This window comes from Mastigoproctus giganteus, chromosome 4 (assembly GCF_048544385.1).
Source record: "Mastigoproctus giganteus isolate SK-2022 chromosome 4, ASM4854438v1, whole genome shotgun sequence".
In the NCBI taxonomy this organism is placed as follows: Eukaryota; Metazoa; Arthropoda; class Arachnida; order Uropygi; family Thelyphonidae; genus Mastigoproctus; species Mastigoproctus giganteus.
In genome coordinates, this window is record NC_143578.1 from 150,658,048 (window position 1) to 150,683,539 (window position 25,492).

Sequence of the window (25,492 nt, forward strand, 5' to 3'; positions counted from 1 at the left end):
ATCCCGACCGCGACTCACCATCTTCTGCGTGGTACTGGCTGTCAACTACCACAATTCTACGGATTACCAAAGATCCATAAACCGGGTATTCCTCTCAGACCTATAGTGTCTTGCTGCAGTGCCCCAACGTATGAACTGTCCAAACACATCGCGAGCCTCCTCTCGCCTCTTATAGGTAATACATCTCACACCGTTAAAAACAGCAGTGAATTCATTAACACCATTAAGGACATTTCAATCCCTGATAACTCTGTCATGGCATCATTTGACGTGGTTTCTTTATTCACCTCGATTCCCGTCCAACAGGCCGTGCACTGCGCCAGAAGGCTCCTTGAGAGCGACTTAAGCCTCCAATCCAGGACGTCACTATCCACTGATGACATCTGTACCGCCCTCAACCTATGCCTCTCTAGCAGCATCTTCACCTTTGAAGACTCACTCTACAAACAAGTACATGGCACTGCTATGGGTGCCCCTGTCAGTTCCGTAGTAGCTAACATCGCCATGGAAGATCTGGAGAAGCAGATACACCAGAACCCACCTACACCTATTACAACGTGGTGTAGATATGTCGACGATATTTTTACCATAATACCACGTGGTTCTGAAACGGTACTACTAGAATACCTCAACTCTCTATCCAATTTCATCAAGTTTACCGTAGAATCAGAGGTGGACGGTTCGCTCCCGTTTCTGGACGTGCTAGTGCATCGCGTAGGCCCACATCTAGAGACCTCAGTATACCGCAAACCCATGTGGTGCGGTCAATTCACCAACTACGGGTCCGGCCACGCTCCAAGCCATCTCAATAGCACTGCCCGCACCCTGTTCTCCAGGGCCTGGAGCCATTCCAGCACCGACACAATTAGACGTAACGAGATCTCCCGTGTGAAGGCGGACTTAACCAGATGCGGTTATCCATCCCATGTACTAAACAGATGCTTGTTACAGGCACAAGAGCTTACTTCCAACCCAAGACCTCCGAAGCAAGTCGGCATATCATCCGCCTACATTCCGTACTATCCAGGAGTGTCAGGACGTATCTCGAAGATCCTGAGAAGTTACAACATAAAATGTGTACAATTACCAGGTAGGAACCTACGTTCACTTGTCTCCAGTGTGAAGACCCCTGTCACACCTGTCTTACGCAGCAATGTAGTGTACCGTATCACCTGTAGGGCCTGTAACAGTTGCTACGTAGGTGAGACATCGAGACGTCTCCAGGATCGCCTCACGGAACACGACAGAGCAATCCGGCTTGCCGAAACTGACCAGTCCGCGCTTGCAGAACATTTTTGGGCTACCAACCACGATCTTGACCCCAAGCGCGACTTTGAGATAGTGGACCACGCGCGACACTTTCGCCACCGCCTATGGCTAGAGTCACTAAACATAATGAACAACCCTAAGGCATTAAATCGCCAGAAAGGCATGCGTATACATCCAATCCTGGAGACAACCGTTTTATTGATGGATGATCACTGGCGCAAGGCAGCACACGTCCGTGCTACAACAATGACGAATGAGTAACGTGCCACAGTTTGCTTGTAATGTATTTAAAAATTCTGTCAGTTGAGAAAGGGACACGAGTTCCGAAAGCTTCTGGAAATATTTTATTTTATTTTATTTTACTGGGTATACTTTAAATAAATATCTGTTAAACTATGGACCCCAGTACTCCAGGCCCATTTGTCACCACTTTCACTTCATACTTATCAAAAATAGTTTATGAACAAATAATAGAGATAATTGGAAAACAAGTAATAAAAAGAATTATAGCTGAAATAAATAGTGACGATGCAAAGTACTACTCAATTGTGATGGACTCGACACCAGATTTGTCCCACAATGACCAACTAGCTATTATAGTACGATATTGTTTTGAGGGAAAAGTGTATAAAAGATGTGTATCTTTCATCAAAATTAGTAGTTACAGTAGTTTATCTTTATTCAATTCCCTACAAGAATTTCTAGAAAAAAATGGACTGCCACTGGATAATTGTAGAGGACAGTCTTTTGACAACGCTGCAAATAAGTCAGGCCGATACAATGGCTTGCAAGCACATCTCAAACAAAAAAATAAACGCGCTGATTATGTGCCGTGTGCTGCGCATTCCCTAAATCTAGTTGGTGGGGAAGCGGTTAAAGTTGCAACTCAAATTGTGAACTTTTTTGGAGTAGTGCAACAAATATGTTTTCTTTTCTGCAACTACCCATAGGTGGGAGCTTCTAAATCGTGAAACAAAACTAAAATTTTCGATAGAAAGTTTAAGCCAGACTAGATGGTCTTGTCACTATGATGCTTTTAGAGCTTTAAAAAATAGTTACGGTGATATCATGAACATAAACGTTTAGTGACAATATGAATGAGAAACTTGATTTTCGAAGAGAGGCACAGGATTTATATAATAATTTGGCGAAACTTGAAACTGCGATTTTAACTGTTTTTTTTGGGAAGAAATTTTAGAGAGATTCAATTTAGTTAACAAAAAAGTGCAGATCCCAGACTTAGACATAGGTGAAGGTGAGAAATTAATTACGCCATTAGAAGTGTTCGTGAGCAACATACGAGAACAATCAGATCAGAAACTAAACGAATACGAGGAGACAGCCAAAAAATTAAGTACTAGTGTGGAAAAAGAATACAATGATTTAAAAAAGAGACGAATTACTTCAAAATTTTCGGATAAATCTACAGAGAAAGTTTCGCTTAATGGAGCAGAAAAATTTAAACGGGATACGCTAAACGTTTCATTAGATAAGTTGATTATGGATTTATACAGAAGACGCCATGTCTATGGGGAATTTAGCAAAAGATTCAAATTTTTAATGGATTTGCAAGACATTAATATCGAAAATATTGACTTGGAAAATGCACGTAATGTTGTTGATTATTATTCGGATGATATAGACGAACATTTAGTCAATGAATGCATTAAGTTAAAAGCTTACTTACAGACTAAGCCAGAGTCATACGACTCATGCGGTGATACATTCAAACTAATTTATGAAAAGAAACTTGTCGATGTTTTTCCGAATTGCTATACAATCTTAAAAAAAATTTTTGGCGTTGCCAGTCACCAGCTGTGAGGCGGAGTGATCCTTCTCCAGGATGTCCTATATTGAAAACAAATATAGGACAACAATGACGAATGAAAGATTAAATTATTTATCAATTCTTTCCATAAACTGTGATTTAACCAAAGAATTACAATGTGATGATCAAATAAAAGAATTTGCAGCGCAAAAATGCAGAAAAGTTAATTTTTAAATGTCTTTAATGTATTAAAAATAATTACATTATATAATTCCTAGAATGTTTTATTTATTTTATTTTTAAGAATAAGTATTATTTTTGTTTTTGTTTTATTTTTCCTTAGTCTTTATTCTTGACCTGAGAATTTGCTGTTTCGTTTTTTTGTTTGTTACTAAAAGTAATATCTAATACATTTTATTTTTTATTTATGTTTGATGTTTGTTATGTATATAACACCTTTTTTTATTATAACTGTATATAAAAGTTTGTATATTCAAGTGCATCAAAAAAAATAGAAAAGTTCTTCAATGTCTGTTGCTTATAATTTTTCCTATTGAAAAAAAGGGTAAAAAAAAAAAACAGTTTTTCGACAAAATGGCGAATGAGCCGCCATAACTAACCCAAACTTTGGTTAATTGGGTAGGCCCCCAAACAGTGTTAGTCCAGGGTTCCCAAAGTTAACGGTCCGCCCCTGAATGTTATGCATACTTTAGCAGCGTATTTACATTCGTAGCTTACTATATAATATCGGTGTAAATACACCATAGTTAACCCATATATTTGAGCTACGATTGTAGCGTAGAAGGCATCGTTTTAAATGTATCTCATAATGTGGTTGCCTTCACAACAAGATAGCTACTATTGAATTACTTCAAATAAATAACGCTTCTCTAGTAGAGAAGACTACTGTTATTTATTTTCAGCGGTACCACCACCCAGACGATCGTTTCGAAGCTTTTTGGCTTCGTCATCAGTGGGCGGGCAGGTACCCAGGTAATACAACAAGCCATCTCAGTTGCGAAGTTATATCCACATTATGAGAGATGCCAGAAGGGTGTGGTGGTAATGTATTTGGAAAATTAAATGCACTAGGCATAATCCTTATGGGTTTTGATAATTAACTATATAATATCGGTGTAAATACACCATAGTTAACCCATATATTTGAGCTACGATTGTAGCGTAGAAGGCATCGTTTTAAATGTATCTCATAATGTGGTTGCCTTCACAACAAGATAGCTACTATTGAATTACTTCAAATAAATAACGCTTCTCTAGTAGAGAAGACTACTGTTATTTATTTTCAGCGGTACCACCACCCAGACGATCGTTTCGAAGCTTTTTGGCTTCGTCATCAGTGGGCGGGCAGGTACCCAGGTAATACAACAAGCCATCTCAGTTGCGAAGTTATATCCACATTATGAGAGATGCCAGAGTTCTTCAATGTCTGTTGCTTATAATTTTTCCTATTGAAAAAAAGGGTAAAAAAAAAAAACAGTTTTTCGACAAAATGGCGAATGAGCCGCCATAACTAACCCAAACTTTGGTTAATTGGGTAGGCCCCCAAACAGTGTTAGTCCAGGGTTCCCAAAGTTAACGGTCCGCCCCTGAATGTTATGCATACTTTAGCAGCGTATTTACATTCGTAGCTTAGTACTAACTTTCGTAGCATCACCAGCTTCAGTTTCTTTAGGCCAAGCCAAAATACCGCGCTAATCGAAATTTTGATTCGCGCTAATCGAAAATTGGTAGCTAAATATAAACCGCGCTAATTCGAGTCTTGCGGTAATCGAGGGATTCCTGTATTTCTGCACTACTCAATAAATAGCGCTAAACAACTTCATTCTTGTCTAATCGGTTATCGTTAATTTAATTGCTGTGATCAGTGACCACTTCGACGTCCACTATATTCAAATAATTCATAATCGATTATGAATCATTTGAATAAGTCCATATTATTTCAATTATACTCATATCAATCGAATGATTCATTCTGTCATGGAAAATCATTCGGTTGTGACAATTCATTCAATTCGATTATTTCATTCGAATGTTAAAATAAATAAATTTTATGTTTAGAAAGATTAGCAGTTAGTAAAAAAAAAAAAAAAAATAAGAAAAAAAATGGAAACAAAAAATAATTTCCAGATTTCTGGAAATATTGGTACAGTTTTCATAAAATTTGGGAATGCACGACAAATCGTTCTACCAGAGCGAAATATGAAATTTCGTTCACTGGGAGTTGAGCTATTACATGTGAGCAGACGGACAAAGAAACAATAACAGCAGAGAGCTATTGGCCTGATTTTAATGAAAATGTGGCCGTCCGTTTATTCATAAATTTAATCTATATATGAGAAATAAATTCAGCGCGACCGTGGTAATTCTTCACACGTGGTAAGAACAGTAACTGGGTTTAATAAGTAAATTAACAGATCAGGAGTTTTCTTGATTTAAGTATCTCTTCTTCAACTGCGTGAATACATACATAAATATAAAATATGAAACTGCCAGAAGGTTCCAGGGCCGCCTCTCTGAATCTGAAAGAGCCATTCGCTTAGCTGACTCTGCACACTCTGCAGTTGCAGAGCATTATTGGTACACGACCTCAATCCCAGACGTGGTACCGAGGTAGTTGACGAATCCCGCCACTATCAACGACTGTAGCTTGAGTCAATGCACATATCTGGTTATCATATCGTTTTTAACCGCAATAAAGGCGTGGGGCTACACCCAATCATGGAGTCTGTAGTGTTACAGCATGACAAACAGCCCATGTATACAGCCAGCGTCCACAACAATCACCTAGTCCTACACTCATTGCTCCTGTGGGGAAGAGGAATCCTGGAACCACATCCTATTGTCCTGCCCCAACTATGAAGAACAACGGACAACACTTAAAAATAAGGTTCAGAACCAGTGGCGGATTTCCGCACAGGCGCACGAGGCGCGCGCCTGGGGCCTCTTAAATAGAGGGGGCCTCAAATCTCAGGTCTCAAAAAAAAAAATAAAATTGTTTCATCTTTAATTTTTACACTCATCATTATTACCGTTACTGAATATTGTTGTTGTTGTTTGGTTTTTAGGAACATTAGCAACTAAGGCCATATTGCTCCGGGATATGCGGTGGTCAGTCCCTGACCTTTCCGCATCCTCCATATTTGGTGGTGACGGGCTCGAACCCCGTTACTGAATAAAACTATAATTTAATATGAGAAATTAGTAACCTCTTATGCGAATATCCCTACATATTATATGAAATATCTATGCGAACTAAATGAATCTGAAGTAGAATACGTATTATCATTAATGCTTAGTTGTGCCATTTTTTCATTTCAACATTAGTTAAAATATGTATGAAAGAATTGCGCAACCAAAATGATTAAAACCGTAACACCAAATCTAGAGCGCGTCTATAGTAAAGACGTGCGCGTAGAATGCACACTGTAGTGGTACCGAAAATATTTAGAGGGGGGCCTCAAAATTTAATTGCGCCTGGGGCCTCTCAAGTGCTAAATCCGCCACTGTTCAAAACATCTCAGAAGTCAATCTTAAAGACTTAATTGAAAATGAGACTAACTTTCAAGGCCTTCAAATCTTCACCAACGACGTCTTCAGCAGAAGAATGCAGATGCTTCACCACACTGGATAATTCAACAAGCTCTTGCTGAGCTGTTCCCTGTGTCACCTACCAGTCATCCTGAACTTGAATTATTTTAATCTCTGAGGTTGTTCAGAGATGTCAACCACTGGTGTTTTTTTTTTTTAATATTTATTTATTATTATTAATTTATATATTTTATTTTTATTATTTTATTTTTTCTTTCTGTTGGTACTCAGGACTGGGCATCCTGAGTATGGGATTGCTGGCATCCACTGGTATTGCACTACCTCCAGTGGATGCGGGATTTTAGCGCACTACCAAAGCGCAGATAGTTGATCATGTCCGGCTCCACGTGCCTTGGGGCGGGCATCAGGCAGAGGTTGCTCAGGTGTTGGCTGCTCACATTTCAGGTCCTGATTACACAGATTACAGAACTTGTTTTTTTTTTTTAGTTAGTCGTTGGCGCATCGGCTTCTGTGTCCATAATGCACCTCCAAAGTTTTTGCATTTTACTCTGATCCAAGCCCGAGGCGGGATTCGAACCCGCGACCTTTGGGTTGCCAGGCAGGCACTTTACCCACCTGGCTAGCCCGGTCGGCTACAGAACTTGTGTAATCAAGTAAAGACAGAGAAAATTTGCGGAGATGGACCCAGATCCTAGAGCCACATACATACATGAATACATAAATGTCATTGAGTGTGCATATATGCATTTCTTTTACTTGAGTCTTGAGAGTTTTGTTGTGTTTTACAATTTTGTAAGACAAGCTCCACTTTCTGATGGAGTTTCTTACACAGGTTCAAATGATTGTAAATAGAGAGTGTTATGTATTTTTGTATTTACTTTATTGCTATGTATGGAGTTTCGTAACACATTGTATTTACACTGTGATATTTTAGCATTTGCGCTTCCTCGTGCATGCTCTCTATTTTTGCTCAACATGACCACGTTCTGCCATTCCATTTGTAACATTTCATATTTTATATTTATGTATGTATTCATGCAACTGGCGAAGAGATACTTAAATCTCGAGAGCTTCTGTTCTGTTAATTTACTTATTAAACACAGTTACTGTTCTTTTGGTCGCACTGAATTTCTTTCGCATATAAAGAATCTAGTACCACAGGTCTCTTTAACTTAACTTTAATCTATATTTTATTTATTTATTTTATTTCTATCAAATCACCTATCTATCGATACATATCAAATCAATTATTATTTTTCATCATCTTACATCAGTAATACTACTGCAAATCACTTATTTCTATCTTAGTTACTCCTTTAGTTATTGTTATTATTATTATTATTACTAGCCATATAGTGCAAGGAAGCCTGAGGCTTATGCTGCACCAGCTAAAAAAAATTTCCGAGTTAGCATCTTAGTTACTCCCCTTTTTTAATACAGGGCAGGGTTCCCCTTTTCTCTCAAGGTCTCTGAATAAAATACATTTCTTTCTTCCCTTAACACATCTGGAACCTTATCTGTTATATTATCATCTGTTAACACGTTGTGTAGAATAATAATATAGGTTATCACAATTTCATCCTACTACGCCTAAGATTTATTCTATTATTAAATCCCTTATATCTTTTTTTTTTTTCTTCCTTACCCCTTTAATACCCTTTCATCATTTCATGGTCATTAACGTTACTATAATCTAACCCAACTTAACTCACATGTACAAAAAAAAATTTCGATTGAAAGGATTTTTTTTTTTTTTAAATTACCTTTGAAAGAAACTATTAAACAATTTCTCACTTAGTTTAGCTTATAAGTCTATGAGTTTGGGGTTCAACAAAATGCTTGATAACACTTACATTCCGAAATGTACCGCTACTTTTAATTCCTTTGCACTCTGGTTTTATCCTCTGTGACAGACAGGCTTCTCACATCCATTTCAAATCTTTCCAGGGGAGTCTCTCTCCGTCTCATCTCTGGTTTTCCGTTGTGGCAGACAAGTTTCCCACATCTATCGGAATCTCTCTGGCGGTTTAATCTCTTCTTCCTGGTTTTCCACAATGGCAGACAGGCTTTTCACATCCGTTTCAAATCTTGCTGGCGGTTTATCCCTTCTTCCTGGTTTTGCTCAGTGGCAGACAGGTGTCTCACATCCGTTTCAATTTTTTCTGGCGGTCTATCTCTCCTTCGGTTTTTCTTCCACGGCAGAGAGGCTTCTCACATCCATTCAAATATTTCTGGTGGTCATCTCTTCTTCGGGGGCTCGTGGACAGGACACACATTCGCTTTTAATTTAATCTAGATTTCTTCTAATTCTTTAACCTTCTAATCTAGACGCACTCGTAGTTTCTTACACTTTCTTGACTTCGGAAACACATCGTGCGATTTTGTTGCTAGGCATTGCCGATCACCTGACGGCTGGACTCTCTTACACGTACTTCCGTACTCCCAAAAAATCATCATCACTTTCAGTCTGTACGTACTTGCGTTCTCTCCACATCACTATCCCTTTCCTTTTTTTTTTCCCTTCATCTTGCTAGCACGATCTCTGAACTTGAATTCTAACTCTCTAGCACAAATCTAACAACTCAACTCCCAAACTTACTTACTTCTTCTTTCACCTCCGAACCCTTTTTCCTCAGCAGTTTGAACCTCCTCCCATAGGACTTTCAACCAATCCAAATACTATGCTTAATTTTTCACTGTTTCCTATTTGCTAAAAAAATATACCACAACTCTCTCCCTTGAAAAAACCAAACCATTCTCTTGTAATATTCTCGTTTATTTCGAACAGCATCTATAACCTTTCATGTATGCCGCACGTCCAAAAATACCTATTTTCGTGTTTACACTTTCCTTGCTAAATGCAGCCACTTATCAAAAAATCTGCCACCGTGGGCGCTGTTTTCTTCGATGCAAACATAGAACGTCCAGACTTATGTCTAGATGCTGCCAAGATCAAAGAGTTCTTAATTACCTGACCGGATGGTCCCATTGTTTACCGTTCTAATAACCCTTTCTCGCTTGTTCGCAAATGACCACTCTTTCCCTAGCGGGCCACTGTCTTTGTTTACTCTCAGTTCACCCTCTTTCCAAACACCTGCATTTACCATACTTGTGACTTCTGGTCACAAGTACAGTAAATTATTTCTAAATGCAGTATTTTCCAACCTTAATATTTACCATATTCAAACTTAATATTGAAAACAATATTTATCATATCCAAACTTAATTTTCAAACCTTAATTATTCTCACTTTTCTCTGCCTTTCAAGCATTTCACTCATATAAAAGAAAATATTTCCCTTATATTTGCAAGCGTGTACTCTTACAAAATTTGGGGTGACTAAGTATTTCTAAAACTTCGAAATATAAAATCCCATGAAAATCAATCCATTGGAAGTCGAGTTATTGTATGAGGAAGATTAAAAAAAAAAAAGAAAAAAATAATAATAGTTGCAGGATTTCTATTGATCTAATTTTAATGAAATTCGAAATGGTTGGTCAAATCTTTTTAGATGGTCCAAACATAAAATTTCATGAAAAATCGTCCACTGTGAGTCGAGTTGTTAGATGGATGTGGCTAAGACAATAGGCACATTGTGTATATATGCTACTGCCCTAAAGGATAGTGTTGTGAATTCCCAGTATTCCTTGCACATCAGTTCCTACTATAGCCCACTGCCGTCATCTAGTGGGCTATGGTTCCCGCCTGTGACTGCACCAGTCAACTCGCTGGGAATTCACTTCCTATTGTTGTGGTGTTTTAGGTGCATCAGCGAATAAGGCCACGCTGCTCCGTATATACTTGTTTGTAAATTGCGGGTGTTCTGCAATCGATTTGGTGTTTGCTGGAAGAAAAACCGTGCTACCCTCACCTTTTCTTTTTTTTTTTTTTTTTTTTATGAAAAACCCCAAACACGAAAGGTATCAAAACCTATAGTACTTAGTACCGTGCATGGGTTGAAGGAGAAGTATGGGGGGAGGAGGATGCCGGAAACTTTGCTCTACAGACTAAACATGGGTTTCACCACTTCAAGCCTCCAATAAGCAAAGTGGTGGTATTTCACCGGTTGATGAAAGTCATCTACCAAAAGCCTTTCTAAGAACCAAGTATATAATATCAAAGTTATTCCCTGCATCCAGTTCTTTTGTGACTGCATCATAGTATCCAATCAAATTGATCAGGCAAGACTTCCCCTTAACAAAACCATGCTGTGTCCGAACCGACTAACTTAGCCACGTTTTGAAAAAGGCTTATAAATATTCCTTGCATAATCGACGGGACTGGAACTCTACCCACACTGGGTAGAAAAATCAGGTGTGGGCAGAATGCCAATTCTGCCAACTGTGATACCTACATACTGCATTTGCTATTCTCTGAGACTATTTAACAATACACAGATTGTTATGCTGCAAGTATCTGACAACGTGCTTAAAGAAATAAATAAATAATTCATTAATATCCTATATTTCAGAATAAAATTAACGTAAATTTTAATTAACTTACAACCCAGTCTTTTGGAATGAATTTATAAAAGGTAAAAAACATTGGGAGAATTCTACACAACTTGTTTTCAATATTTTTCGACTCATTTGATACACATGTTTAATTAAAATACTTCGTAGCTTCCTCTATTTTATATATATTGTTAAAGTGCTCGCCAGTTCCTTCTTCCTAATCGTGTTCTTACTGATTAAGATTAGTAGGAATAATTAAGGATTATAAATAAAAAAGGATTACAAACAAACAGTCAACAGTTTTATTATAAAAATAACCTACTTACTTTGGTCTTCCATCATCTGTAGAAAAAAAAAAAAACATCTAATTAATTCTATTATATTAGCCATTTATATTACTATTATTAAATTAAATTTATTAAAATAAATATAAATTTTTATTACTATTCAAAAATTTCTATTAGTATAATAAAAATGTTTATACATAGTTTATTATTAAAACTGCCTACCACCAACTGCTATAACTATTTGCCGCCGTAGCCTAGTGGTCAGGTGCGTGGGTGCATAAGTACACGCCTTGAGTGACTGTAGTTCAAGATCGTGACTGCTGAATACGGTGCTGTTTCTTGTATTCTGTCTATCTTATGAACTCCTCTCCGGGTCGTCCCGGAGTATAAACAGAAAATTTATTTATTTACAAACAACTTCTCACCCATAGGGCATGCAGACCCTAGATAATGGCGAGAACGCTGAGAATTACACAATATCAAAACAAAAACAGCCACTATTATTAAAATACATATAAAATTTGAATTAACAAAACAAAGTAAAAGCAAATTCTTATACATAGACGGTTTAAGTAGAAAATCAACATTGTGAGGAGAATCAACGTGCAGGAAATGAAGGAGAAATGAAAGGATCCTTAATCAGAAAAGATCAAAAATTCTATTTTGCTTCAGAAAACGGAAAAATTCAGATATATTGGCCTTGTCACCAATCAAATTCTCTATGGTAATTGGTTGTTGAAGGATAACGAGTGATTGTAGGGTTGAATTTCTGTCTTGTTTATAATAGGGGCAGTCAATGAGAATGTGTTTAACAGTCATATTTATATAACAATGTGGACACTGTGGTGGATGAAGTAAATGAAGTCTGGTGGATGAAGTAAATGAAGGTGGGTCAGGTGAGTATGACCTATTTTTGCTCTTGAAAGGATTACTTCTCGTCTTGATGTCCGGACACTGGAGAGCCAGATTTTTGGAACCTGTTTAATCTGAAAGAGTTTATTATTAGTTTGGGATTGCCATAGTGCTGTCCATTCTGATAGGCATGCAGCATGAATCATTAGTGCATAGTCTGAGGCTGGAACAGGGATATTGGTTAAATCTAAACTGGTTGGGTTCTTTTGTAGCTTTATCAGCCAGTTCATTGCTTAAAATACCAAAATGTGCTGGTATCCAACAGAAGGTAGCGTTCTTCTATAATAATTTTCTAATTTCATTTATAACAAGGTGAAATTTATCTGAGGAATTACACAATGCCTTGATTGAGCTGAGGGAATCAGTGCAAATTACTGATTTTAAAGAGCAGTCAGGAGCGAGATTTTTTAAAGCTAGTTTAATTGCGAATAATTCAGCTGAAAAGATACTGTATTCAGAAGGAAGGGCTGCTGATACAATTGTATTCGGAAACACTGCAGCTGCTCCAACTTTTGAATTGGATTTAGAGCCATCTGTGTATATTGGTAAAAAATCAATATATCTTTGAGGGTGAACTGCATGAACTCGTCTGATATTTGATGCTTGCAAAATATTCTTTCCCCACTGACAGAGGTAAGTGTCACAGGTCGGTATAGGAAGTGGAACCCATGGTGGTTGAGTACAAGTTGCTACCTGTTGTACGGAATGGATGGAAACATTCCAAACCTGCAGTAGTTCAAGAAGGTGAGCGATGACCAGCTGGTTTTACTATGCTAGGTTTCTTTCTGTGCAGATTTTCTAATGGTGGATTGAAAAGGTATGGCTGAATGCGATGCGAGTCACAACCTTGTATTTTGACAGAATACTTCAGCTATTGGAGGCTTGAAGTCGTAAAACCCATGTTTAGTCTTTAGAGCAAAGTTTCTGGCATACCCCTCCCCCATACTTCTGCTTCAACCCATGCACGGTACTAAGTACTATAGGTTTTGATACCTTTTGTGTTTGGGGGTTTCATAAAAAAAAAAAAAAATAGCAGTTTCCTACGTAAACATAGTGGCAGCTCGTGAGCATCAATGTAAAGGCTATGTGCTGGCAGTGTTCTCAATGTGCCAAGTGCAATCCTCAGTGCACTGTGTTGAACTGGATCAAGCCAGCATAATGCGCTCTTTCTGGCAGAGTCATAAATGAGAGCTCCGTAATCAAGACGGAATCTGATTAATGCCCTGTATAATCGAAGAAGGGAGGTATGATCTGCACCCCACGTTTGAGCAAATAAAGCTCTGAGTATGTTTATCTTTTTTAGGCAGACAATATGTACTTTTTTAATGTGCTCTAAGAAATTTAGCCTGTTGTCCATGATTAATCCTATAAATCTAATGTTACTAGTGACTGGGATGGAGATATTAGAGATGTGAAGTTCAGGATCTAGATGAAATTTGCGTTGTCTAGAAAAATGGATAGCAACTGTTTTCTGCTGCGAAAGCCTATAGCCGTTAAGGCTGGCCCATTGCTGTATTTTATTTAGTGATATCTGAAGCTGTCGTTCAATAGATCTTATATTTTGGGAATGACAGGAGATAGAAAGATCATCTGCATAAAGATAAGTTTCTACGGTATTTGGAAGTTGTTCAGTGATAGAATCTATTCTAAAAGCGAAAAGAGTGGCACTCAGTACTGATCGCTGTGGAACACCATCTTCCTGAATGAAAGTTGCAGAAAGGGCATGTTGGTATCGAACTTGAAACGAACTAGTGTGTAGAAAATTCTTTACAAATATAGGAAGGTTGCCCTGCAGACCAAGAGAGTAAATATCTCTTAGTATGCCATACCGCCAGGTGATATCAAAATCCTTCTCTATATCTATGGTGACCATTACTAGATGTTCATGCTTAATAAAAGCATTACAAATGGCAAATTCAGCCTTAACCATAAGGTCCAATCATTACCTGTTTTGACGGATGCCATACTGACTTGATTGCTCATTAACCGTTCTGACTCAGTGATCCAGACAAGTCTACAGTGGACAATTTTTTCTAGGATTTTGCTGAGGCAGCTTGAGGATATTGGCCTATAGCTATGGGGATTAGTCGGTTCTTTTCCTGGTTTTAGGAACGCCAAAACAGTAGAATGATGCCAAGAAGCTGGATAAACATTTTCTCGAAAAATACGGTTGTAAAAGACCAGAAGGAGACGCAAAGCTTTGTCATTGAGATGTTGTAGCATGACGTAATAGAGTCCATCTAGTCCGACAGCACCATTATGGGATGTTCCAATAGCTTGCAAGAGTTCTGAATATTGTAAAGGTTTGTTATATGGCAGAAGGAGGGCAGTTTCGAAGTTAATAGAGTGCTATTCTGCAGTGTTTTTAATTTTCTGGAAAGATGGAGTATAAGCTGCTGCTGAGATTTCAATAAATGTGTTGTCCAAAGCATTTGCGATATCTAAAGGGCTAGATAGATCTCGTCCATTACAGGACAGGTTAGGAGAAGGTACCGTGGGAAACTTACCAGAAAGCTGTCTAATTTTTTTCCATATTATTTTGGTGTCAGTGTTTTTGTTAATGCTTGATGCAAAACGGGTCCAGGATTCTTTCTTGGCTTGCCTTTGTATAAAACGTGCTTTTGCCTCTAATTTCTTAAAATTAATGAGATTGGGTGTGGTCGGACATTGCCGAAATAAATTCCGGGCTTTATTTTTGGTGCAATCCTCATTCCACCAGTAATTATAATGCTTTCGGCCTGGGGGATTTGATAGTGGTATTGTGTCTTTAGCCACATTTAGAAGATGCAACTTCTCACATTATCACTAGGCTGGAGGCGGATTTTTTCCTCATCTAGGGCGATTGATGACTGAAATTTTACCCAATTTGCACGGACAAATTTCCATTTTTCTGCAGGGTTGAGTTGAAGGAGTCAGTGCTATCAAAAGTTGCATACTATTGGAAAGTGGTCACTGCCCATGGGCAGTGACCACTTTATTACATACCACTGTATGGTCAGGACCAGTACTGGAGAACAAATTGAGAGATCTATTGCTGAGGTTTTTCCAGTTGGGAGCTGTACGTGCGTGGGTGCACCAGTGTTGAGTATGGTGAGATTTAGTGCCTCTAAAAAGTTTTCAATGAGTCGACCCCGTCTATCTAATTTAGTAGCACCCCATAAGGGATGGTGCCCATTGAAGTCCCCTGATATACAGAGAGGTGGTGGTATCTGTATGAAGAGGTGTTCAAGATCTTTTAAAGAGTAAGTATGGTTTGGCGGTAGGTAGACGTGTAGAGTGGTTCTCTTCAAGATGCCTGGTCAGCATGAAGAGGAAAAGACCAACCCCTCCAGCAATATGAAAGCACGACGAAACAAATGGCCCTCAGTCCCCAGCAGCTTTCACTCTCCCTCTTACGGCAGCGAGAGGATTAGAGTGGAAGCAGAGGGTGCTAAGAATCTCTGGGTACGACCAGGCTGCCATGCACGGAAACTGAACTTGGCCTGTTATAACGTAAGAACACTCATCGGTGAAGACAGGATATTAGAGCTGGAAAAGGAATTAGAAAATGTGAATTGGAATATCATCGGTTTGGCTGAAACAAGAAGAAGAAATGAATCACTTATAAGTTTATCAAGTGGAAATCTGCTGTACACCAATGGAAACAGTGAAAGGAGTGAAGGTGGAATTGGGTTTCTGGTCCATAAAGATTTTAAAAACAACATTTTGGAATTCAAAAGTACATCACCAAGAGTGTCAAGACTAATACTCAAGATTTCTAAGAGATACAAGCTAAAGATTATAATGATTTATGCACCAACATCGAGCCATGATGATGAAGAGGTTGAAGAAATGTACACTGAAATTGAGTCTTCTAGATGAGCAGAAAACCCACTACACTCTTATTATGGTAGACTTCAATGCTAAGGTTGGAAAAAGACAAAACAGCACAGAAAGGGGTACTATAGGAAATTTTGGAATTGGTGAAAGAAATGAAAGAGGTGAAAGACTTGTGGAATTTGCAGAATCTCAAGGACTGTCAGTAATGAACACTTTTTTCAAGAAAAGGGTGAACAGAAAGTGGACATGGAAGAGTCCAAATGGATTAACTACTAATGAAATCGACTTCATCCTCACTAATAGAAGATATATTGTGAATGATGTCGCCGTCCTGAATAAGGTAAATGTTGGAAGTGATCACAGAATGGTAAGATGTACACTTGATATAGATGTAGGAAAGGAAAGGAAAAAACTGACTCGAGTAAATAATACAAAGGTCTTTGAGATAACAGAAGAGGAGAAAAAGCAGTATGTACTGGAACTTAAGAACAAGTTTGAGCTTCTGCAGACTGCTGAGGACCAAGATATCGACGAGGAATATTACAACTTTTTGAAAGTGATAAAGCCCAAGAAACCTATAGGGAAAAAGAAATCCAAAGAAGAAAAAATTAGTCAAGAAACACTTGTCATGATGAACCGAAGACGACAAATGAAAAGCAAGAAAAACACTGACAGGGAGAAAATTGAGTATACTGAGTTATGCAAAGCCATTAGAAAGAGACTCAGAGAGGACATAAGAAGATTTAACACAAGAAAAGTAGAACAAGCATTAAGGGAAAACAAAGGATTTAAATCAGCAGCCATGAGCAGTAATACAGAAAGACGAATGATACTGAAACTGAAGAATAGCGATGGTGTACTTATAAACAGCAGAGAAGGCATAATTCAAATAGCAGAAGACTACTATAGAGAATTATACAAGGAGCAGGGGAATGATGCCAGCAGTGGGGAAGATGGATTGCAAAGTAGCAACACATACGACATACCCAATATTCTTCCTGATGAGGTAGAACATGCATTGAAGAAAATGAAGAATCAGAAAGCCCCGGGGGAAGATGAAGTTACTGTAGAGTTGTTAAAATTGGGAGGAAGAGACATAACACAAAAACTGGCAAGGCTCTTCACAAAGTGCATTAGAAAAGGTGTGACGCCTAAGCAGTGGAATAATGCAATCATAGTTTTGCTGCATAAGAAAGGAGATAAATCAGAAATTGGAAATTATAGACCAATTAGCTTGTTATCCCACATCTACAAGTTGTTCACAAGGGTCATTACTAACAGATTAGAAAGAATACTGGATGAGAATCAACCGAAAGAGCAAGCTGGCTTTAGGACAGGATTCTCAACTATGGATCACCTTCATGTAATATCACAGATAATGGAGAAAGCAAATGAATATAAAACACCATTATGCCTGGCATTTGTGGATTATGAAAAGGCATTTGACTCCATACAGCATAAGGCAATGTTTCGGGCACTGGAAAGACAAGGCATTGATACCCCATATATTATGATTTTGAAGAAAATATACGAGAGTGCTACCTCCTTTATTAGACTAGACAAAGACAGTAGGAAATTTAAAATTGAGAAAGGAGTTCGACAAGGAGACACAATATCTCCGAAGCTGTTTACTGCTGCCCTTGAAGAAGCTTTCAGAAGATTAGACTGGTCGCAGAAAGGAGTCAACGTGAACGGAGAGTACCTAAACCATTTGCGATTTGCAGATGACATTGTGGTCATAAGCCATGATCCCAAAGAATTAGAGGAAAATCTTAATCAGTTATGCACAGCTAGTAAGGATTTTGGACTAAAGATGAATATGGCTAAAACAAAAGTAATGATGAACAAGTATGCCACAGAAAGGGAAATAATGATTGAAGGAGCAGTAATTGAAAAGGTGGAGTCATATACTTATCTGGGACAAGTTATTAGCTGTAATAATGATAAATGGCTGGAAGTCAAGAGAAGAATAAATTTTGGATGGATAGCATTCAGGAAATATAGTCACATACTGAAGAGCAATATCCCAGTTTGTCTGAAACGTAAAATAATGGACCAATGTATACTCCCCACCATGACTTATGGAAGTGAAACTTTGGCACTCACCAAAAGAATGGAAGAGAAGCTGAGAACCACACAGCGAAGAATGGAACGAATCATATTGGGAATAAGACTGTTAGATAAGAAGAGAAACACATGGATTAGGCAACAAACTCAAGTAAAGGACATTCTTATCAAAACTAAAGAACTAAAATGGTCTTGGGCAGGACACATAGCTCGAAGACATGATGACAGATGGACTAAGAAAATAACAGAATGGTATCGAAGAGGAGCTAGAAGAAAACCTGGAAGACAAAGGCGGAGATGGATAGATGAAATTCATGAGTTTGTGGGTAGTAAATGGATGTCCAGTGCTCAAAACAGAAGCAACTGGAAAGTTGCTGGAGAGGCCTTCATCCTGCAGTGGATTGAAAATGGCTGATGATGATGATGATGATGAGATGGACACAAATGTTATTTCAATATGGATAGTTATACAAATAGCAACAGCTTCTATTTCCGTTTGAAGTGGGATATGTTTAGTTGGGATCTTTGAATTTACTAGGATTGTTACATCACCATGGGCAGCATTAGCTGTATTTCGATCTCTTCGATAAAGGCAATAGCCTTTATTGAAGGAGGAATTTGCGAGGTTAGGTACATTTCCTTAAGACAAAGGGCAACTGGAGAATACTATCTAATTAGATCTTGGATATCGTCTGTGTTGCATCGAAATCCTCTGCAGTTCCTTTGTAAAATGCAAGGCATTATTTGTTTTTAGTTGATGGAGCTGATTCTAACTGCTTTTTGAAGGTGACTGGTTTATGACATTCCAATTTCTGTTTGTCTTTTTTTTCTAAAACTGGCCGACCAGGGTCCATTTCTTCTTCTTCGGCATGGATTTCTAAAATAGGATCTTCCTGTATAGGTGTGCCATTTGTGTCCTGAATATTTTTCATAGCATTTGAGTTTGTAATACGAGATGTGGTAGCAATCACTGGAGGAGGCGGTGCTGCTGGAATTGTTAGAGTATTATTTGCTTGGTCTGAAGTCTTGGATTGTTGCTTGCGTACACTTAGTTGTAGCTCAGCGAAGACATTTCTAGCCCAATCAGAAATTGATTTAGTAGTGGGGACTGTGACATCAGTTTGAACGGAGACTGATTGATATTCTTTTTACAGCATTTGCATAGGTAATATTTTGGTTTATAGTTGGTGCAACTAGTTTTCTGGCTTCCTGATAATTGACTTTGTTCTCAATGTTGTATTTTACTATTTTTTTCTCGGCTTTCCATTTTTCATACGTCTTGGAATTATGCAGGATGGTCACCTTTGCAATTTGGTCAGGTCATTTTTGTAGACGTACCGTCACTTTGTGTATGGTCTGAGGATCCACAGTTAGGGCAAACAGGAATTCCTGTACATACAGTTTCAGAATGGCCATACTTTTGGCATTTATAGCATCTTAAAGGGTTGGGAATGTAGGGGCGAATGTGGCAAAATAAATAACCTGCTTTTACAGCGGAGGATAAATTGGGCTTATTGAAGTTAAGAATAATATTTCTGGTAGATGTCGGTTGATTATCTTTTTTAATCATTATTCTTTTTGCTTCTATTACATTCTGTCCTTGCAGTTCTTGGGTAATTTCTTCCTCTGTGACATTTAATAAATCCCAACTCGATATGACACCCTTTGATGAATTTAGGGTTGCATGAGGAGATATTTTAACAGGAATGCCAGCAAAGATTGTTAATTGTAAGAGCTTTTCAGGATGTCTTTGGTTCATGGTTTCTATTAGTAAGTCTTCTGATTGCAGTCTCTTCACCATCTCGGGAGATCCTGCAATACCCCCCAGATGTTTCTATATCACAAAGGGAGACAATTTACTCATAGGCTGATTACTTAGAGAGTGGAAGATTAAGAAAGATGGGCTTGGTTTCTCCATCCGATCGGCCTTCTGTGTTTTCGAATTGTCATTTTCCATGTCTACATGGTTTGTATTTGTAATGTTTGCTCGTTTTAGCCCTTGGCAAGAGGACTTATCTGCCAGGGTTTCTGGCCCCGCCACGGGGAGGTTGGAGTAGTGCCGCTAGAAGGCCAAGCAGTTGAAGTGTTAGTCAGTTAGTGGAAATAGAAATACAGTATATGTATAAATAAAGAAAGGTGAGTTCCCTTTCTGTGTTCTAACTTGCAGCTTTTAAGTGTAGAACGGTTTTAAAAATAAGACTGCTAAGAGAAACGTACGAACTTAGAAATAAATTTAATCGGTTTTGATGAGCACTCTATAGATCACAGAAAAATCGCTTGACCTCGAATTCTCTTGGCACCCTGGGCCACGAGGGTTATATGTGTAGTGTGGGCGTGCGCGCGGTCACAATAGTTAATATTCCGTATCAAGGTAAGGACTGTTGTTCGGTGACTGTTTTATTTTAGTAAGTGTCTTCTCTTGACCTTGTTTTTGTGTGCTCATATTAAAAAGTTAGTCTTTTCTTTGTATGTTCCAATGTGACTCCATCTAAATTTAGTTTGAAAAATTACTTTTCGTGAAACATCGTGGGGAAGATGGCGTTCTCTTGCAGCCATTGCACAAAAATTCAATCTTTCAACCTTTTCTTTTATAATATATAGGTCTTGCCACTGAAATCCTCAGAAAATAGGTTGCAGGGCCTGCCAGAGTACTTAATTAATCTACTGGATGCCTGACCTGCCTCCTCGTGGAGTAGTGTGGGCAACGGTGGGTCCCAATAGGGGCCCAACGGCTAAATGGCCAGAGAAACAACAGAACGTAACACTACAGAACAAACTACTCCTTACGCACTTTTTAAATCTTTGGCCTTCACAGAGTACAATGTCACTTACAAAGAATACAACGTGTAGATGGGGGAACCCCCCAGTGCCATCAGACAACTAACACACTTTACATTAGTAGAAAAAGGTCAAAATAAAAAAAAAAATTAATTCGAGATATTGGCTCTTTCCCTCCAGATTGGAGAACGTTTTTATCTAGCCACATACCTTATAGACATTTCTTTACCCTTCCTTCCATTAAAAAGAAACTGTGTAATCCTTGGATAACTAATTTTTTTGTTGAAAATTGGGTAAATCCATCCTTCTGGGTTCCTGACTTTCATGACCAAAATGTCCTCTCAAGACATTTCTTTCCTAAGGAATCTGATGAAGATTCGGTTTCATCAGCTGATTTATTATAGCATGAGTTCCATCCCAAAGCATTTTAACCGTAAAGCAGATTAATAAAATTGCTTTCGTCAATTGTTCGCTGTCAGACAGATGTTTTTTCGAGAAGATAAAAAATTTCTGTGTGAATGAATTTCTGAGTTAGTATTGTTTTGATATATCAGAAATATTCTGATAACAGAAATATTTCTGATATATATAAACAAATATTATTATGTCTGATCTTGTATTTATTCAGCCATGTATTTTTTCTACTATGATGAATTTCTGAATTAGTATAAATAATATTATGTGGTAAGGCAATGCTAAGCCAGATGTAAATTATTGTAATTATTCTGCCATAAATTTTTCTACTGTAATGAATTTCTGAGCTAGAATTTCTATTTCTTATAATAATATTTAGAAATATTTTTTCAAAATATTATTATAAGAATGAATTTCTGAGCTAGTATTGTTTTGGTATATCAGAAATATTCTGATATAACAGAAATATTACTGATATATAAAAAATATTATTAAGTCTGATCTTGTATTAATTCAACCATATATTTTTATGCTATGTGACTTTCTGAGTTAGTATAAATAACATTATGTGGTAAGGTAAGCCAGATTTAAATTATTCTATTTATTCAGCAATAAATTTTTCTACTGTATTGAATTTCTGAGCTAGTATAAACGAATATTATTAATTGTGATCTTGTATTTATATAGCTATAATTTTTCTACTGTGATGAATTACTGAGTTAGTATTGTTTTTATATGACTAGCAAAAAATTTGTTACTTATTTCTGATGTTAGTACCTTTATAACCAATCGGAACTTGTAAACATAAATATTGTTTCGAATAAAATTTGCACTCTTTTCTGTATGAATTTCAGTGTCAGTATTTTTTTTTTTCATTTCGATTACAACCAGTAGATGGCAGCAGCTACTGGATCACTAGCGAATAGTGAGGAATAAAAGATTTACATTTTTTTTTTTTTTTAAATTGGGTACCTATCATTTGAAAACAAACTGACCATGGTGATTTGCAGAGACGGATTTAACGGGGGGGGCGCACCGGGCGCGCGCCCTGGACCCCGACTTCTGAAGGGCCCACGCAAAACCACAACAAATTAGTTGAACATATTAGTTCAAAACTTTGAAAATAATCTTTGAATAATAATCACAAAACTTTGTGATTATTATTATCCTATTATTAATTATATTATACATATATTATATTCAAATTTTATTGGAAATAAAACATTAATAGTACATAATATTTTTTATTTATTTAAAAAAATGGTTAACATGTATTTTTATTTTCCCTGTCTGTCTGGTTTTTTTTAAGGGACCCAATATTTTCTTCTGCGCCCGGGGCCTCAACCGACCTTAATCCGCTCATAGTGATCTGCTATTAATTGAGTTCATTGCAGATAACGCTTAGTAAAAAACTAAGTCATAGTGACCTGTGTTTAAAACAGTTCTTGAATGTCTTATGGTATTTAATGTTTTTATTGTTTTTGTAACACCTCTTATCTGTAAACCCCTGGACTTTTGGCCGTGAAGGGAAAGTTGTAGAACCAGTTGCAATAACCAGTTGTAACCAGTTGCAAGGGGCTTAGAGGGGAACAGGTATCCTGTGTGTTATCAGACACTCAGCCTAAAACACTGATGGATCCAATATCTCTCTATTACAGAAGATTTAGGAGGAGTCCGGTTGGCCTGCTTCCCTAAAATCCACTCATGCACACCTTCTCGATGGTAAGCCCTGTTACGTCACTTAGGTGGCAACGAACGTGTGGATTGGTTCTCTTCAAGACGCCTGGTCAGCTTGAAGAGGAAAAGACCAAACCCTCCAGCATATGACAGCACAACAAAACAAATGGCCCTCAGTACCCAGCAGCTTTCAGTTCCCCTTTTACGGCAGCGAGAGGATCAGAGTGGAAGCAGAGGGTACTAAGAACCTCTGGGTACGATCAGGCTGCCATGCACGGAAACTGAACTTGGCCTGTTATAATGTAAGATCACTCATCGGTGAAGACAGGATATTAGAGCTAGAAAAGGAATTAGAAAATGTGAATTGGAATATCATCGGTTTGGCTGAAACAAGAAGAAGAAATGAATCACTTATAAGTTTATCAAGTGGAAATCTGCTATACACCAATAGAAACAGTGAAAGGAGTGAAGGCGGAGTTGAGTTTCTGGTCCATAAAGATTTAAAAAGCAACATTTTGGAATTCAAAAGTACATCATCAAGGGTGTCAAGACTAATACTCAAGATTTCTAAGAGGTACAAGATGTTGGTGCACAAATCATTATAACCTAAAGGTTATAATGATTTATGCACCAACATCGAACCATTATGATGAAGAGGTTGAAGAAATGTACGCCGAAATTGAGTCTTCTAGATGAGCAGAAAACTCACTACACTATTATTATGGGGGACTTCAATGCTAAGGTTGGAAAAAGACAAAACAGTGCAGAAAGCGGAAACTATTGGAAATTTTGGAATTGGTGAAAGAAATGAAAGAGGAGAAAGACGTGTGGAATTTTCAGAATCTCAAGGATTGTCAGTAATGAACACTTTTTTCAAGAAAAGGGTGAACAGAAAGTGGACATGGAAGAGTCAAAATGGATTAACAACTAATGAAATCGACTTCATCCTCACTAACAGAAGATATATTGTGAATGATGTTACAGAATGGTAAGATGTACACTTGATATAGATGTAGGAAAGGAAAGAAAAAAACTGACTCGAGTAAATAATACAAATGTCTTTGAGATAACAGAAGAGGAGAAAAAGCAGTATGTACTGGAACTTAAGAACAAGTTTGAGCTTCTGCAGACTGCTCAGGACCAAGATATCGACGAGGAATATTACAACTTTCTGAAAGTGATAACGCCCAAGAAACCTATAGGGAAAAAGAAATCCAAAGAAGAAAAATTAGTCAAGAAACACTTGTTATGATGAACCGAAGGCGAAAAATGAAGAGCAAGATAAACACTGACAAGGAAAAAATTGAGTATACTGCAAAGCCATTAGAAAAAGACTCAGAGAGGACATTAGAAGATTTAACACAAGAAAAGTAGAACAAGCATTAAGGGAAAACGAAGGATTTAAATCAGCAGCTATGAGTAGGACAAATGATATTGAAACTGAAGAATAGCGATGGTATACTTATAAACAGCAGAGAAGGCATAATTCAAATAGCAGAAGACTACTATAGAGAATTATACAAGGAGCGAGGGAATGATACCAGCAGTGGGGAAGATGGATTGCAAAGTAGCAACACATATGACATACCCGATATTCTTCCTGATGAGGTAGAACATGCATTGAAGAAAATGAAGAATCGGAAAGCCCCGGGGGAAGATGAAGTTACTGTAGAGTTGTTAAATTTGGGAGGAAGAGACATAACACAAAAACTGGCAAGGCTCTTCACAAAGTGCATTAGAAAAGGTGTGACGCCTAAGCAGTGGAATAATGCAATCATAGTTTTGCTGCATAAGAAAGGAGATAAATCAGAAATTGGAAATCATAGACCAATTAGCTTGTTATCCCACATCTACAAGTTGTTCACAAGGGTCATTACTAACAGATTAAAAAGAATACTTGATGAGAATCAACCAAAAGAGCAAACTGGCTTTAGGGCAGGATTCTCAACTATGTATCACCTTCACGTAATATCACAGCTAATGGAGAAAGCAAATGAATATAAAACACCATTATGCCTGGAATTTGTGGATTATGAAAAGGCATTTGACTCCATACAGTATAAGGCAATGTTTCGGGCACTGGAAAGACAAGGCATAGATACCCCACATATTATGATTTTGAAGAAAATATATGAGAGTGCTACCTCCTTTATTAGACTAGACAAAGAGAGTAGGAAATTTAAAATCGAGAAAGGAGTTCGAGAAGGAGACAATATTTCCGAAGCTGTTTACTGCTGCCCTTGAGGAAGCTTTCAGAAGATTAGACTGGTCGCAGAAAGGAGTCAATGTGAACGGAGAGTACCTAAACCATTTACGATTTGCAGATGACATTGTGGTCATAAGCCACGATCCCAAAGAATTAGAGGAAAACCTTAATCAGTTATGCACAGTTAGTAAAGATTTTGGACTAAAGATGAATAAGGCTAAAACAAAAGTAATGATGAACAAGTATGCCACAGAAAGGAAAATAATGATTG

The 25,492-nt window shown here is 37.7% G+C and overlaps 1 protein-coding gene across 1 annotated transcript in view; it reads right to left on the reverse strand.

The window, feature by feature from the left end:
* Window positions 1–25,492, reverse strand: part of LOC150087120 (twitchin-like) — a 3,511,780-nt gene that overhangs the window by 3,307,271 nt on the left and 179,017 nt on the right. Inside the window, 1 exon segment of the mRNA XM_090372971.1 lies at window positions 11,388–11,403. Coding sequence (XP_090229097.1) covers window positions 11,388–11,403 — 16 coding nt within the window.